Genomic DNA, 14,899 nt, shown 5'->3' with positions numbered 1-14,899 from the left:
AGGCAGCCTACACCTCGGTTCCCAAACTAACTGAGGCTACCAGTGCTACCAGAAGATGTTCTCTGTGGGGGACTCTGAAAGCCATCTAACTCACAATCCATGCTATATCCTTCCTTTGCCAAGGGCCACGAGAGACCCTGCATGCGTCTAGAATGATGATTTTTGCCGAGTTTTCCTCCAGACTTCTTTGTCCTGTTGCCCTAAATGTGAGCAGCTGCACACTTTGGTCTTCCCTACACAGTCAGACACCCCTTGTGAGAAGAACTTTATTAGTCTGTTAAACGGGAGACGAAAAGAAGGTGCCATTCAGTTGCATCAAAGGATCTCACTCCTGTGATGCTTAAACCTTGTCCAGAGCATTGTCTCTCTTACCAGACATCCCACTGGCTCAGGAGCTGAAGGGCCTTGATGCCCTGCAAGGCCAAGTACTCTGCCATTCAGTGAGGTCCTTTGTCCTTAGGACGGGATTCCCTCTACCACAGATCCTCCCACATCCCAACTTCATGGTGCGTCGTGCTCATGCAACTGTTCACACAACAAACACTGAAGGAGTCCTGTTGGTTACGGGTGATAGCTGGGGTGGCAAACCCTGCTCCTGGAGAGGTAACTGAGACCAAGGGCCAAACCCACGGTGACCACTTCCATTGTACATATGATATGTCATAACAGATGAAATGGAAAAGCACTCTGAATTCATGTTATCTCTGCATACAGCATGTCACTTAATTGCCCAGAAAAGCCTCTTGGAGAAGCATATGGGAAGTTTTCCCATGAAAAATGACACCGCTCAAAGTCTTTTCTAGCTAGAAACCACTCAACAGTATCTATCACTAGTGACATCTGGGACGTGAGCTTCAAAGCAGTTAATTTACAATTTTAGCTAGAGCCAGTTTCCTATAGACATTGATATCCAAGGTAGATAACTGTTATGCCAGAAAGCAGAATCATTAGAAGAGGAAAAAGGTAAAGAAGAAACCCATGCAGTAATTCCAGAGAGCAGTGCTGCCACTCCATGCATCAACTCTGCCAGCACGCAGGTCACAGGCGCTTCTAGTGCAAACCTTCAACCACCCCTGTCCGTACAAACATCCCCACTCTGACCCTCTTCCCGAGCGCTGGTGCCCATGTATCTCCCTTCACGTGACCTCCCATCAGACAGGTGGGATGGTGCAGTCCTACAGCGTGCAGGCACCGCTCTGCCATGGACCACGTATGCGGGTGTTTCTGCTACAGGACCCAGACCTGCCAAAGCTGCATTTAGGATTGCTGATGACCCCCTCTTTGGCCTCCCATGTTACTGGACTTTTAATGCAATGCTTCTACAAGCTATTCTACAAGATACCGCAATGCTTCTACAAGCTACTTATGAACAACGACCAAGACAAGCCCCCAGCTAGGTCCCAAGCCAGAAAAATAAAGCCTGTGTGTATATCTGTTGGTACAACTACAGATCACCTTTAGCACTGAGCTCAGCTTCTCAGCTGCGCTAATTAATTGCTTAAGGAGTTCTCATCGTCTCACCATGACGCAGAGCGAGCAGCCATTCACACTCCTCCGCTCGTTGCTGCAGTCACATTACCTGCTCTGTCTCAAGGACCTACTAAGGCTGGTCTCCCCATCTGTCCTTTTTACAGACACCACACACCCCTGCTCCATCTCTGCAAGCCGTAACTGTAAAGAGCCAATTCACATCAAGACTTTAAAAGCAAATGCTTCCTCTGTCCTCACTGCTTCCCCAACTCTGTCACCCCAGCAATTAGCAGGAGCTTCAATCCACCTGCAGGGTTTCTAACCACACCGACAGTCTTGGGGCAAGGCTGGTTTCTTAGCCTGGCGTCCCACCTCCATTCGGCATTTGCAGCTACTGAGAACACACACAAAGACCTTAGGACCTTCTGCCTAACACACAGCTTCCCCCCAGATACTAATTTACTGACTTCAGAGTGCTCACCCCTACCATATCCATATAAATCCCATGACAGACAGCAGAAAAAAACCCTGCTAAACCCCCCCAAAATCTGTTGCAATAAGGTCCCTGGAGGGGCTGAATAACTCCTTTACATTATTTGTCTGTGAATCCTTTCCCTAATCCTTTCCAGTCCAGTCCATGAGGCTAGGACCCATGATAACCCTAATCCTACAGGCCAAAAGCATATGGTTTCCCCCTACTAACACCACTCCTGGGAATGCCCACAGACAGCAGAAGACCTGTAAAAAGATTCCACAGCCCTATCAAGCAGGGCATGGTCCAGAAATCACATGCCACTTTACAGGTTGACAGGTGGACACCCCGTGTAAAACCAAGAACATCCCTACTTGGTGACTGCATCTGGGCAGTAACTAGCTTTTGTTTAAAAACACTGCTGGTTATTTTTTAAAGATGAACCGACACTAATGCAAACTTGACGGCAACTTAATGACTCCCACCAGCAAGTCTGTACAGAGCAGACCAGCTGACCGAAGGGCATCCACTTTGCTGTAGGCACAGTCACAGCTGGGGCTAGGCACCGTAGCACACCTTTCACATACATAGGTATCTTCTTCTGCCAAGAAGAATGGTTGTAACTTCCACTGGATATCAGCATATGTTTTAGAAATGAATCAGATTGCAAGCAATATGTTAGGAAGACAGGCCAGACTCCTGAAAGGGTGGGGCTAGGAGATGGTGTCTGCTAGCAGAGTGCTTTCAGTTTGAGGTTTGCATTGAAGGTGTTATATCTACAGCTGTGATGAAAAATCCTTCCTTAATACTGTTTTACAATAGCAGGAGAAGCCTGATTCCTTATTGAGTTGTGTAAGCAGAAAGGCCAAGTCTAGAAATGCTGAAAAACTGCAATATCCTACCCTCCTTTGGGATGCTGCAGGTCAAGGTGGAAGTACAATGGCAAGTACGTTTGCCCTGATGCTGCATTTGCTCTGTGGGTAAACAGAGACCATCTACTCCCTGGGCTGTCATTCGGGCACCTTTCATGACCACTAAACTCTCTTTTAAAAGAAAAAGGAGGTTTTACTAGAAAGTTAGCGGACGATCCAAATGTCAGAGTAAAAAAATCCAGAGGAAGGTTAAGAATTTTTTTATTTTTATTTTTTTGATACAGCTGCACTGGAGGTGGATGAACATCAGAACGTTTTGATTTCCTGCCTGGTTTCAATAAATGTTGCACTCCCAGGCACCCAAGGGACTGCTGTGGTTTGTCAAAACCAATTAATTTTCTTCCACAGAATGCTTCAGGCACCTCAAAATGTCATTCGAGAGCTAGCACATATCTAAGGAGGAGGGAAAGCTAGCAATCAACTGCTGCTCGGGCTCTGCATCAGGAGCGCAGCCCTCCAAACCTGCACCAACAGCAGAGGCAAGGCAAAAACGAAGGCATATCACCTGGTCACGGGAGGGAGCTGAGGGCAGAGCCAAAGAGAAAATGCCATGTGTTATAAACCCTATGAATATAAACAAGAAACTGCCACTTGTGAAACATGCAGGAAATAAGTTTCCTAAAGGACAATTCGAAGCGGAAAGTTTGTCTCTCACTTGTATTTCCTAGGATCCATCGCTCAGTGCTAACAGATGTAGTAATGAGCCAGAAGTGAACTGAACAGTTGTTATGAAGGATGACATTTGGAAGATAAACTGTGGAGTCAGGATTGACAGGTTCCATCCCCAGCCCTCCATCAGACTCACTGTGCAGAGTAAGGATTTCCCTTGCCTGAACCTCAATTTACCTACTAAGAGTGGACAGACTGTAAGGTTTTCCTTCTCTTCTGTATTGAGATGTGAGAGCCAACTTGTTTGCAAGTAATTTTAATAATCAGCCACGAAATGCACTAGATGTAAGCACAGTATTATCATGCTACGAATTCTTTTTTAATGAACACCAAGACACTGAGAGTTTAAGAATACATTGGAGCTATCATTTACACTCAGAATCAGAGATACACAATATTGATGCTACGCATGCTCTATGTATATACCTCATGTCAAATAATTATCACTGGATGTTAAGTAGCCATCCATTCCTATCTACAGAAGGCAGGGATGGAGACAGATGTTTTTCTTGCATGCTAGCACTCTGCAAAAGGGGCAGAAGACAGAAGACAGTTTGAATTTTAAACAATTTGTCTTGAGTACCATAGGGTCACAGGCAAATCCCTGCTAGAGCAGTAAATGGAAACAACAGCTGCTGGTCCCAGCAAGTACTACAGTAAGGCCCAGCCTGCTCACAATGCCCAGGGGAACCGAGAACCAAGGCTCCTTTGAAGATCCCAGGTCCCTAATCTCAGGTCCAGCATTATCCTTGCTGGACCACTGACAAAAACAGAAACAAAGAACTTCCAAAATTAAAAATGACAGCATGCTGAGCAGTGAAGTGAGCTTTACAGTGTAACAAATCTTTAGAAGAACAAGGAATAAATCCGCCTTTCTTTCTTTTTCTGTTCAGCAACCATGGTATCTTCAATGACCTACTTGTTTTTAAAAGTAATCCAACATTTACCATTACAATCTTCTTTGCTCCTCAAGTCACATAAACCCCCTGCTGTCTCCTCCTTCTCTATTTACCTGGCCTTACAGTCACAGCAGGGAACTGAAAATCTGCTCCCTGCCTCCTAGCTACAAGCAAAGGCTTCGCTTGGGCATCCAACAGATGATAACTAATGCTACTGCTTAAACAATCCCTAGAGTGGCTCCTCTGACACATAGAAACATCTAGATCCTGCCACCAGTCCAAGATACATCACCCAGGCATTTAGGGAACTGCCCTGATAGAAACAGCCACGCTTCTCATTCACAGCACCTCTTCACACAGGCAAATCTCACCTTTCATTCAGACAGGATTTTCCTCAGTGCTCTTACTTACTATTTAATATTTATACTATGGTCAGGACCCAAAAAGCATGACACTACTGGTTATGGTAGGTGCTGAACAAACACATACTTCATCTCTCTTGGATGCTTACAGGTGTGAAAGGTCAGTTAGAAAAGTGAAAAAAGTCAATAAAATCTGAAGCCCAGTGAATAACTGAATCACAAGGACCAGACACAAATATAAATCCCCAAAAATGAAACAGAGAAATCTTCCAAAATATATCAAAACAAAGAGGAGAAGCTCCACATATGTCAGTTGGCATTGATCAGCCTGAGAGCAACAGAAGGGAGAGGAGAATCCATAACCATTAGCATCACCTTCCTGCTACATTTCCTCCTTAGCCTGTTCATCTTCCTTTCTCCCTTCTTTCCCTCTGCTCTGGATATGACCTCTCAAATTATGAGAGAGACTGGCTTATCCCTAAGAAATGGAAGAGTGTGGAGTCTTTCAAGCTCATTGTATGCACTGTGGTCCAACTAAGCTGCAAAGGATACAAGTGTTGGAAAGCTACAGATACTTGAAGGTTACCAAGATCTGGAGTCTCCCAAAACCAAAGCCATCTCTTTCAATAAAGCAACAGCAAACTACAGCTTTAACCATAGCACAGGTTCCCAGCCTTCGAGCAAAGCTCTCCAATATAAGCAGATCATCTGGACTTCAGTGAGGAAGGCAAGACTGATCTAATATCAGACTCCACCCTCCCCCCTTACAATAATATTTTAACTCTAAATAATTAAAGGGAAATAAGTACCTATAAAACCAGCTGAATCATTGCAGGCCAATAGGTCAGCATGGCTGGGTGTTTGAAATAAGGGGCCCATCCAAGTTATTCACATCAGATGTCAAAGGTGATCTGTTGTAATGAGAAACGATAAATATGCTCACTTAACATGCAAGCTCGCAGCTGCAATTTACCAGGTTGAAGCCACGCTAGAACATAAAAGCCACAACTGTGCCCTTGAGAAGTCACCTCCACCGTGTTCTCCCCACCTTCCCAAGCGCTCCTGCATTTCTACATACAGAACAAAGGAGATGTGACACATCTTATTGCTTCCACCATACAATAACCTCAAGTATCTAATGACAGTTTCCTTCTTTAAACCTTTTAGTACAACTGCATATTTCAGCGCTGGCAGTTGCAGGCTCCTCCACAGTCCAGTATCTGGAAGTGATTGATGAGCCGCAAGAAAACCAGGATTCAGTAGTGTCCAATACCAAGCGTTTGCTTGACGAACCTACCAGGAAGACAAATGCAGACTCCACAGCCTGCAGTATTTCAAGTTAAGGGGGCACTTACAGCCCATAAATAGTATTTAAAATCCAAAACTATGATGGAATACATGTACATATTTTCTATTGTTTTGTATCTTGATCGGTGATAGAGTTGCATTTTTGGTTATCAGCTCTGCTCACAGGAGACCAAATCCCAGGCTGTATCAATTCCCCTGTGCATGTAAAGGAAAAGAACCATCTGGAGAGAATAATAAAACAATTAACTTTCCATTACAGAATAATCTATGTATGTTTTTAAGGAGGCAAACTTTAATGACCTCCACCTAATTATTCATCCCACATTCTGGCAGGGTTGGTTTGGATTTTGTCTTGCTTTGTTTTTAAATACAGACTCAAGGTAATGATTTAAGCTGGAGCTGGACACAGGCTTCTTCAGCTGGGGGCAGGACAACCTGGCTGAGGGACGTTTCCAGAAACATCAACCAAGGTCTCATCGTTCCCATGGATTCATATGGCTATGTAATGGCAACACCATCGCCCGTAAGAGTTTCACTGTTTCACTGAATATTCATGAGGATCTTACAAACATGGTTGTTGACTGGCTTGGCACATCAGCTACGTTTTTGGACACGAAGTGCAGAGCAGCACACTCAGGAGGTGCATGCACCTGAACATCAGTCTGTTGAATGCTGGGCTCATTTAACTTGTCACCGACGGCAATATAAATCAGAAATAACTCCATAAAACTCAACAGCAATCCCCTCTGATTTTGCTAACTCACCAACTCACCAACCGAGTATATTAGCTTTACAAACTAATTCTGTGAAGTGAAAAGGTTCAAAGCAAGAGCTTTAAGGACTATTACTATGCCTGTTACCCTTCTAAACACATACCCCTCTAAGGACCCACTGGCTGTACACATGATGGAGAACAGTCCAGGCTGCACCACATATTCGTTATGCAGACTTGCTCAGCTTAACCACCTGCCTCAGTTTCCCAGTGGATAACACTAATGAGCTACTAAGTGTGCATGCCTGCACTTCATTCCAGTTTACACAGTGCTTTCCAGCCAAGGCTCTCAAACATTTGGAAAGGACCAAATATAGTTTAAGCTAAAATTAACTGGAACATAAATACCAGAATTCAACCACTCAGATCACTCCCTTAGAAAACCTACCTGGGACTCTGGGCTTTCCAGCATGAGAACTCGCACACTAAAGAGCTGGTAAATAGTGAGACAGTACCCAGGCAATCCTTTGTTACTATTTATTGACCGACTGATCGAGATCAGGATCTGTGACACAGTGCAAGCAAGTTTATCCCTCCCCCCCTGCAAACTGCCAAGTTTTATGATCTGAAAAACTCACTTAAAAAAAACCATAAGCCTGGCACACAAACTAACAAACTAGTCACACCTGAGGCCTGCTGGAAAAATCCCTGCCTCAGCTTTCAAATGTTGCAGAACATTTTCATTCACAGCTTCTGCATAAATGGAACAAGTTTTGAGTCTAAGAGTCTAAGGCATTTTAGCCTCTGAGACTTCTAGCCTCCTCTTCTCCTACAATTATAAAAGCCCATCTTTCTCCACTAAATATACACACACACACAAAACCACATACATATACATATGCACACCCTGATCTCTCAAAGCAGGGCTCCTGCATCTGCCAACAGGCTGTACACTGCATCGGCACAATGGCTTTGGTGCAGGATCTGCACCACCCACTGGAAAGGATTTAGCAAGGGGTGCTAACGTCACACACTGAGCAGCTACATACAGCTATAAATTATTCATACACATTACTCTAATTATGCAAATGTACTAAAAGCTGGAGCATATGTTTCCCTGACATCTCCCAGTACGGATGCAATATGGTTCTAGTAAAGAGAAAGACCGAGAAGTAAGACGATGGGTGTAAGGGGGCTAACGATGGCAGATACTGGCCCAAGCAAAGGGTGGCAGACGATCTCCCTTCTCCAGCCAAGCTGCTGCAAGGCTAAGGACATTTAAATGCTCCTCCTTGATAATATATTGTTGGCTTTGCACTCAGTGCTGAACAGAGTGCTGAGCCTGCTGAACGGCCCAGGCAGATTAAAATAAACCCAAGCAGTTTGGAACAGGAATGTGTTTATCTGGCATCACATACTTCCTCTTATCAAACATGAGGAGCAGGGGAGGGCACAGTGATGGTGTGTGGAAGCAAGCTGTGTGCACACTGGTAGGAGAGGGGGAGGGAAAAGGGGGAGAGGAACAGCAAGAATCAGACAGATAATGCATGAGCTGGGGAACCAAAAGCATGGAGCTAGGCATCACCTCAGTAGGGCACAGAGTCCATACTCTTGGTCAGCCACTAGATGGGCACTAGCTGTTGGAAAACTCAGTTAGGTCCTTTCTCCCTTGCAGCATTTGGAAAAAGGCAGGCGTTCAGTGCTGCTGTAGCATAAGCAGCTGGCTGTGCATGTTGCCCAAGCTTCGGGCTCAAACTCCTTCTCTCAACTCTCTCAAGTGCAGTGCAGTCACTGGCCATCACTCATCTCCCACTCCAGAGGCTGGGGCTGACTCCTCAGAAGGAAAAGGCCAGATGCACTCTGCTATGGCGTTTTGAAGTCCAAATTGTGGATTATGGTAGTGGATTGAGTATCAGAAGATTAGCATCTTATTCTCAACTCTGCCATGTCTAAGGACCACATCACTGTCCTTCTGTAAATGCCCAGTCCATCTGCCAGAGCTCTTTGGAAGCAGATGTGCTCCTCAGACACTGCGTGCAGAGCACTGTGCAGCGGGGTTCCAATTCTCTAGCATCATTCCTTTAAAATCCCATAAACACTTTCCAAACTGTCCAGCCCTACTGAACGACCAGGTGAGGGTTTCTATACCCAGAGAAAACAAAAGAGCAAATTAAACATCATGTAACAGCACAGCTACTTGGAAGATTTAAGCTATGTTACTATTATGCCAGTAGTTACCCAAGATCAAAAAAGTTGAACAGAAAACCTTGGCAGCTCCTTTGATAAGAGCATGTCTTATCTTCTAGTGCTGGCATTAAAGAGACTCTCTAGCTCTGCACCAGCAGTCTTGTAAGGGACGCACTCACACAGCCACGTGAAATACTCAGTACTGCAGAGACCCCATCACAGGAGGAGTGCTAGGGACTGCAGTAATATACAAGGTGGATGCCACTTCACCTCTTCAGATTCAAGCCAAAACTCTACTAATGTACTAATTTTTTTTTAATCCAGGGTCTTGTTTGTGCACGGCTCAACCACAGTTCCTCACCGGTGACCGCTTAACTCAAGGATGGTCACGCTTTGAAAACAAGAGGTAATGTATCAGAGAAGCAGCGCTGAGCGAAAGGGACAGGCAGGCTGCAGGTGATGCCGTGAGGCAGGCAGAGGTGGGGACACCTATGCAGATCCTGGTCACTCTGCCCCAAGACCTGGCCAGCAGGATTTGTCCTTTGCTTTCACAAAAGACCAGATGAATGAACAGCAGCACTTCTGCCAGGCAAAACAAAGCTGAGAAAACAGCACAAGATAACAAGCAAGAATAAAAAACAGAGAAGTGAAAATCCGCTGAAGTAAAGTAAGATGTTGATTACAAGGACCAACTCCAGCCACTTCTGCTCCACCACATTCAGCAAACCCCTCGTGGGTAGCAGGCTGCATGCCGAAGGGCACCCTCTCCCTGTGCTCATCCTCCTTTCCGCGCGCTCACACGTGCCGAGGACCAAGCGCAGCTCGCGCAGAGGTTTGCTGCCTGCCCAGCTCTGCTGACAAGCTGCTCACCATGCCCCAGCCTGGGCTCCTGTTTGGGGCCATCTGGACCTTTATGGACTGGGTGGTTCCTCCCCACCAAGGCCAGCAGTATCCCTATCTTCCATGGGTGAGGCAGATCCAGACATTATCTCTTGACTTCCCTCAATAGCCCAGAAGAAAGGGCAGGAGGGTGCAAAACCAGCTTGCCAGCCTTGAAGCTCTGTTCATCCAGACCACCGAGAGGAGAGCAGGCACAGCACGGGTCCAGCTCTGCCACTCACCCTGACCCTGCTAATGCCTGTCTGCTGAACAGGGAAAGGCTGCATCGCCACTGTGCAATGCCTCCAGCTGAGTGCTCATCCCTGCTACTGGAGCAGTTCTCAGGAAACGCAGCCAGACAGAAAAGCATAAAGACAGACAGCACAGAAAAGGAAGCTCAGCACTTACACTGCTTCGTTTCCCCCCCATCTCATTCTGGAGGCTTTCGTTTCCTCAGTAATTGTTAGCAAAGAAACAAGTCCATTAACAGGCAGTCACAGATAAAAGGTACTAGAGGAGGAGGAGGAGATGGTCTGACCAGTTAGCTGCTCACCTCAGGAGACACAGGATCAAACACAATTTAGGTACCAAGCCACGGGAGACTTGGAACCTCAGCCTACCTATCCAGTGAGGAAGGTTTAACACAACATCCCGAGGAGTTGCTCAGCAAGGCACAAAACCCAGCAGCACACACAGCTCTGCTGCCATCGGTCCTGCCACAAGCGCTGGCACAGCAGGACACCGGTAGGTCGGGATAGGGCTGCATCAGCCTGGGAAATCTCTCTCAACCACAGAGTCTACCCTGGAGCAGGTTTTGCAACATGAAGAAACCACCTAGGCTGGAAACACAACAAATTTGTCCACTTTTGACTGAAGTCAACAACTTTTACGTGTGCCAAAACACTGGAAGAGACAGAAATTTAGTGCCGCGTAGCAGGAAATGTCAAAACCAAACATCTTCTTGTCCCGCAAAGTGATGAAGAGTCCACTGCAGCCACAAAGAAAGTCACTAACAGAAAAAGAAGTCTGGGAGTTGGATTTTTAGTGTAATAATCCTCATCCTAGCATAAAATTATTTAAAGAACTTCAACGTATTCAGCTAGCATTTTAGGGTTCCACATATCATTGTGCCAGTCAGAGTTAAATTATCAATGATTTTTGCTCTCAGTTACTTCTGGTGAGCCACAAGGGAGGCAAGGACAGATGGGCCAAGCACCGTGCCCTAATCTCTGAGTGCTGGGATTTGTTTTGAGGCACACCGGGAGCAACCAGCCAGACAACATGATGCTGCACCACAAGCACCCAGAGGGCTGAATGCTGACTTCACTGGCCAGAGAATCAACTCAGCCAGGCCATGGTCCTCTCTACAGCCCCAAGCCCACAGCATTCAGATATACAGGTAGCCCCACCATAGCCAGTCTGATCAATGGGGACATTTGCACTTCAGTGTTTTCAAGGTCTGGACTTCAGGAAAAAAGTGAGCTGCTGTCTCACAGCTGAAAGGAGAGTCCTTGGCATGACACCCCTTTGCATCTCAGAGCTTCCAACCCTCCTCTGTAATTTCTACAGAAAACCAGCCCACTTGTGCAAAGAACCATTTGAATGGTGCAAACTTGGATAATCTCCCCAGGAGAATCACAAGAGCTGACTGCCTGTTCACCCTGCAGGAAAGGAGGGAAGCAGGGGCATTTGACATTTTGTACCCCAACTCTAGGAAATGACTGAAGAGTTAAAATAAAAATCATTCTTGGGTGGGCAGCACTCCAGCAAGATAAAATATTCAGCACTGTTATGTTCCTGGACACCATATTTCTGACAATAAATTTCATGCCTCATATGCCACAACAGTTATACGATTTCAGTCAATAACCAAAGAACAGGACCACAACCTTTCACAGCAACCCAAGAAAAAAAAAAAATTTTCATAAGTAAACCTGATGAACCTCAGAGGAGGGTATTTTTATTATTATTTACTGATCTGTCACTTTGATAGTCAGGCCTGAACGGGAAAGAGAAGATCCATTTCTGGCATGGCACCACCCCCAGAGCTTACAGGCTTCACAGACCCATGAGAGCTGGCAGTGGGACCCACCGCCTGTACGGCAGACCCCACAGAGTTCAGAAGGACCAGTTTTGTCTTTGGTGATACTGGAGCACTTTTTCCCCTACTTGTAATATCACTCCCCGTTCATTAGGTACCAATGTACCAGAAGCCCCCCTCTGCAGTCACTTTGATTGTTCCAGGCTAACATGGCAACCGCTAAGAACATCAACAAGTTTTGGCAAAAAAACAGGCTCTACCTTTCCCATTTATCTTTATCCTTCCTGCCCCACCTGTGCCTATTCTTGCTTAATAATAAACCTTCCTGAGAAATCCCAGTGGGTGGGATTCGGTTTCAGGTAGACAGACGTTCCAGCTCCCACTGCTCCTCAGGCAGTGCCTTTCCCTTCTCCCCCGAGCCTGCTCGCTCTGTGTCAGGGCACACCGCAGCTCTGCAGGTTGGTACTGGACTCCCAACACCCGCATCCTGGTTGCAAGCCCGCACAACGATGGAGCAAGGTAAGCTACAAAGTCCAAGTCCTACCCAGGGAGTGCCCTCTACAAGAACAGAAGCACAGACCAAGTCCCAACCTTAAGAATTAGTTGCTACCCACTAAATCTCAAGTGTGGTTGCAGCAGAATATGGATTTTTTTATTATTTTTTTTTTAAATCCATGTGTTAGAGTGGGTTACAGTACCGCTTTATGGCATTAAACAGCTCCCATACTGCAACCCAGCTGAACCTGTGTGCAACCGGTGGGTAAGAGGACTCCCTGCAAGTAGAGCTCCGAGTTCTTCAGGATGAAGCACTCTGTGCTACTTCACATCAGTGAAGCTCTGCTAGTGCACCAGCAAGTGATGTGGTCTTTAAGTGTCATTCACTTGATATTGCATTTATGAATCAAACCTGAACTCCACATCCCAAGTTGCCCCCTGGAGATCCACAGGCAGCCTCTTCTAGTCCTTTCTAGTGTTTTAATGGCTGCATGTTGGAATTTTCAGCAGCTCATTTCTTGGCTTCAGGTGGTTTATGCATTCATCAGATACAGTAATCATGCACAGCTCCCTCCCTTCAACAAGAAGGTTCCACCAAAACAGATTTCGAAAAACCCCTTCAATCCCTCTGTAGTCAGTTTATCTGGTATTAATCCATTAAAGTGATGTACTATGTTCTATCAGAAGAATTAAACACAAAAAGTGGGAAGCTCTCTTACCTGTAATTGACTGACTGGCCAATAGGAGTCAAGTGCTGGCAAATTGGAGGTGTAATTTCTATTTAATTATGGCATTAAAAAAATTACATGATATACCTATTTAACATGCAAAGGAGCAAAATCAAAGCTAATAAGAATAAATTGTAAGAGAGGACATGTACAAAATGTAGTAGCAGTCTTTTTTTTTTTTCTCTTTTTTTTTTTTAAATGTGCTCTGCTAAAGAGTATGCTGGCTGTTGCGCCTATGTATTGCCTGGAAAACTTGCACCCCCAGCTCTGATTCTAAGGCTCTACCAACATGCAAAACTGCATTGCACAAATGCATGGATACAATGAAAAATATTTGTTAAAATCAAAGCAGTGTATATGCTTTTCATGCTGCACATGAAGTTTGTATCAATCCACTTGAAGTTCAGTCAAAATGAATGCAAGCAAAGCCCAGATACACCATTCTAGAGCTCAAATATGAACATGAATGAATGGATGAACTATGAAGAGTTTTGCAAGCCTTCAGTTAAAACTAATTTTAAAATGCATTTAAAAGAAAATAGTGCAACTTCTGTGTTTAGACAATGGGTTACAACCAACAGTATAAAACATTAACTGTTCTGTTGAAGCCAGTATAGCTACTAGTGTAAGACAGACAGTAAGAGGCCCATAAATCACTGGCATCTGAGAAGAACGTGCCACTGCCATGAGAAAACACAAATACATCCCATACTTTTTTCTGAGGCAACATTTTTATCATGCTAGAGAAGCCTGTTTTCCTCAGATTAACACCATAAACCTAATGTCAAATTATTCAATTTCAAAACAGCTAGTCTGCACAACAGCGTAGGGAAGGGGAAACATGGTCTTACTGGGAAGAGGAAACAGGGAGTGTCTTAAATACCTTTTGATCCACAAAAACCTAATAAACCACGACAAAGCCATTCTGTAACTGCCCTAACTCAACCCAGAGCACTGCTGCCAGGAAAAGAGGACATCTGGCTTCTGCAGCCTGCTGTACCCGAGCCCTGGTGCTAAGTCAGGGAGCAGGAGGCAGATGCCAGCATCAGTAACAGGGTTTTGTTTGTGGCACTTGGAAACAGAAGCCAAACAAGAATTAAAGTTTTACCTGCAATGTACATTTAAAAAACACAGAGCTTCCAATGGCTAGTCAAATTATCCTTTGAACATTTCCTGTTTTGTCAACAGAAGTTTAAAATTAAAACACAAATTAAAACTACCTCCAGTCCCTGGAGGAAAGATTAGTTGAATTTAAGATGCATTTAGTATGTCATATAAGGAAAAAAAAACCCAAGTACATGCTGAGGTAGTAGTGACATGCAGCCCAAGAGACAGACAGATACAAAACACACTCACTCCCACACATTCAATAAATGCATCAAATTGACCAGCAACCAGAAGCACATCCAGCCATGACCCTGCACATGGAGTGAGCCAAGAAGGTGACTTATTGCAAGTATTCACACAGGTGATTTCTGCAGATGAGAACATTCATTGCCACAAGGAAGGCAGCACAGGTAAAAGACAGACAGCTTACCCCTCTGAGCTGCTGGACTCCACCAAATATCCTCATCACTCCATCAATCTCCTGCTCCAGCCTCCTGGCCCAGTACTGCATACTGCAAGAGACGGAGAGACAGAGAGAAAGAGAAAGGGAGAGAAGAAAGAAAGAAAGAGTCAGAGCCCTGACACTTAGTAGATAAGCAAGGCGATTGAAGGGAGAGGGAGGAAATCAGCCCTCAGCT

General features: G+C 45.2%; 1 protein-coding gene across 3 annotated transcripts in view; it reads right to left on the bottom strand.

Annotated features, from left to right (window-relative positions):
- The window catches only part of CACNA2D2 (calcium voltage-gated channel auxiliary subunit alpha2delta 2), a 225,239-nt gene that overhangs the window by 186,895 nt on the left and 23,445 nt on the right, over positions 1–14,899 (bottom strand). For all 3 annotated transcript variants that reach the window (XR_007509319.1, XM_049826895.1, XM_049826896.1), the window contains exon 2: positions 14,692–14,773. Coding sequence is in view for 2 of the 3 variants with exons in the window: in XM_049826895.1 (XP_049682852.1) it covers positions 14,692–14,773 (82 nt within the window). In the remaining variant the exon portion in view is untranslated. The remainder of the gene's footprint in view (positions 1–14,691; positions 14,774–14,899) is intronic.

The sequence above is a fragment of the Accipiter gentilis genome, chromosome 23, assembly GCF_929443795.1.
Source record: "Accipiter gentilis chromosome 23, bAccGen1.1, whole genome shotgun sequence".
Taxonomy (NCBI): Eukaryota; Metazoa; Chordata; class Aves; order Accipitriformes; family Accipitridae; genus Astur; species Astur gentilis.
Note: the sequence above shows the minus strand (reverse complement) of the source record. Positions and strands in the feature narration are given on the sequence as shown.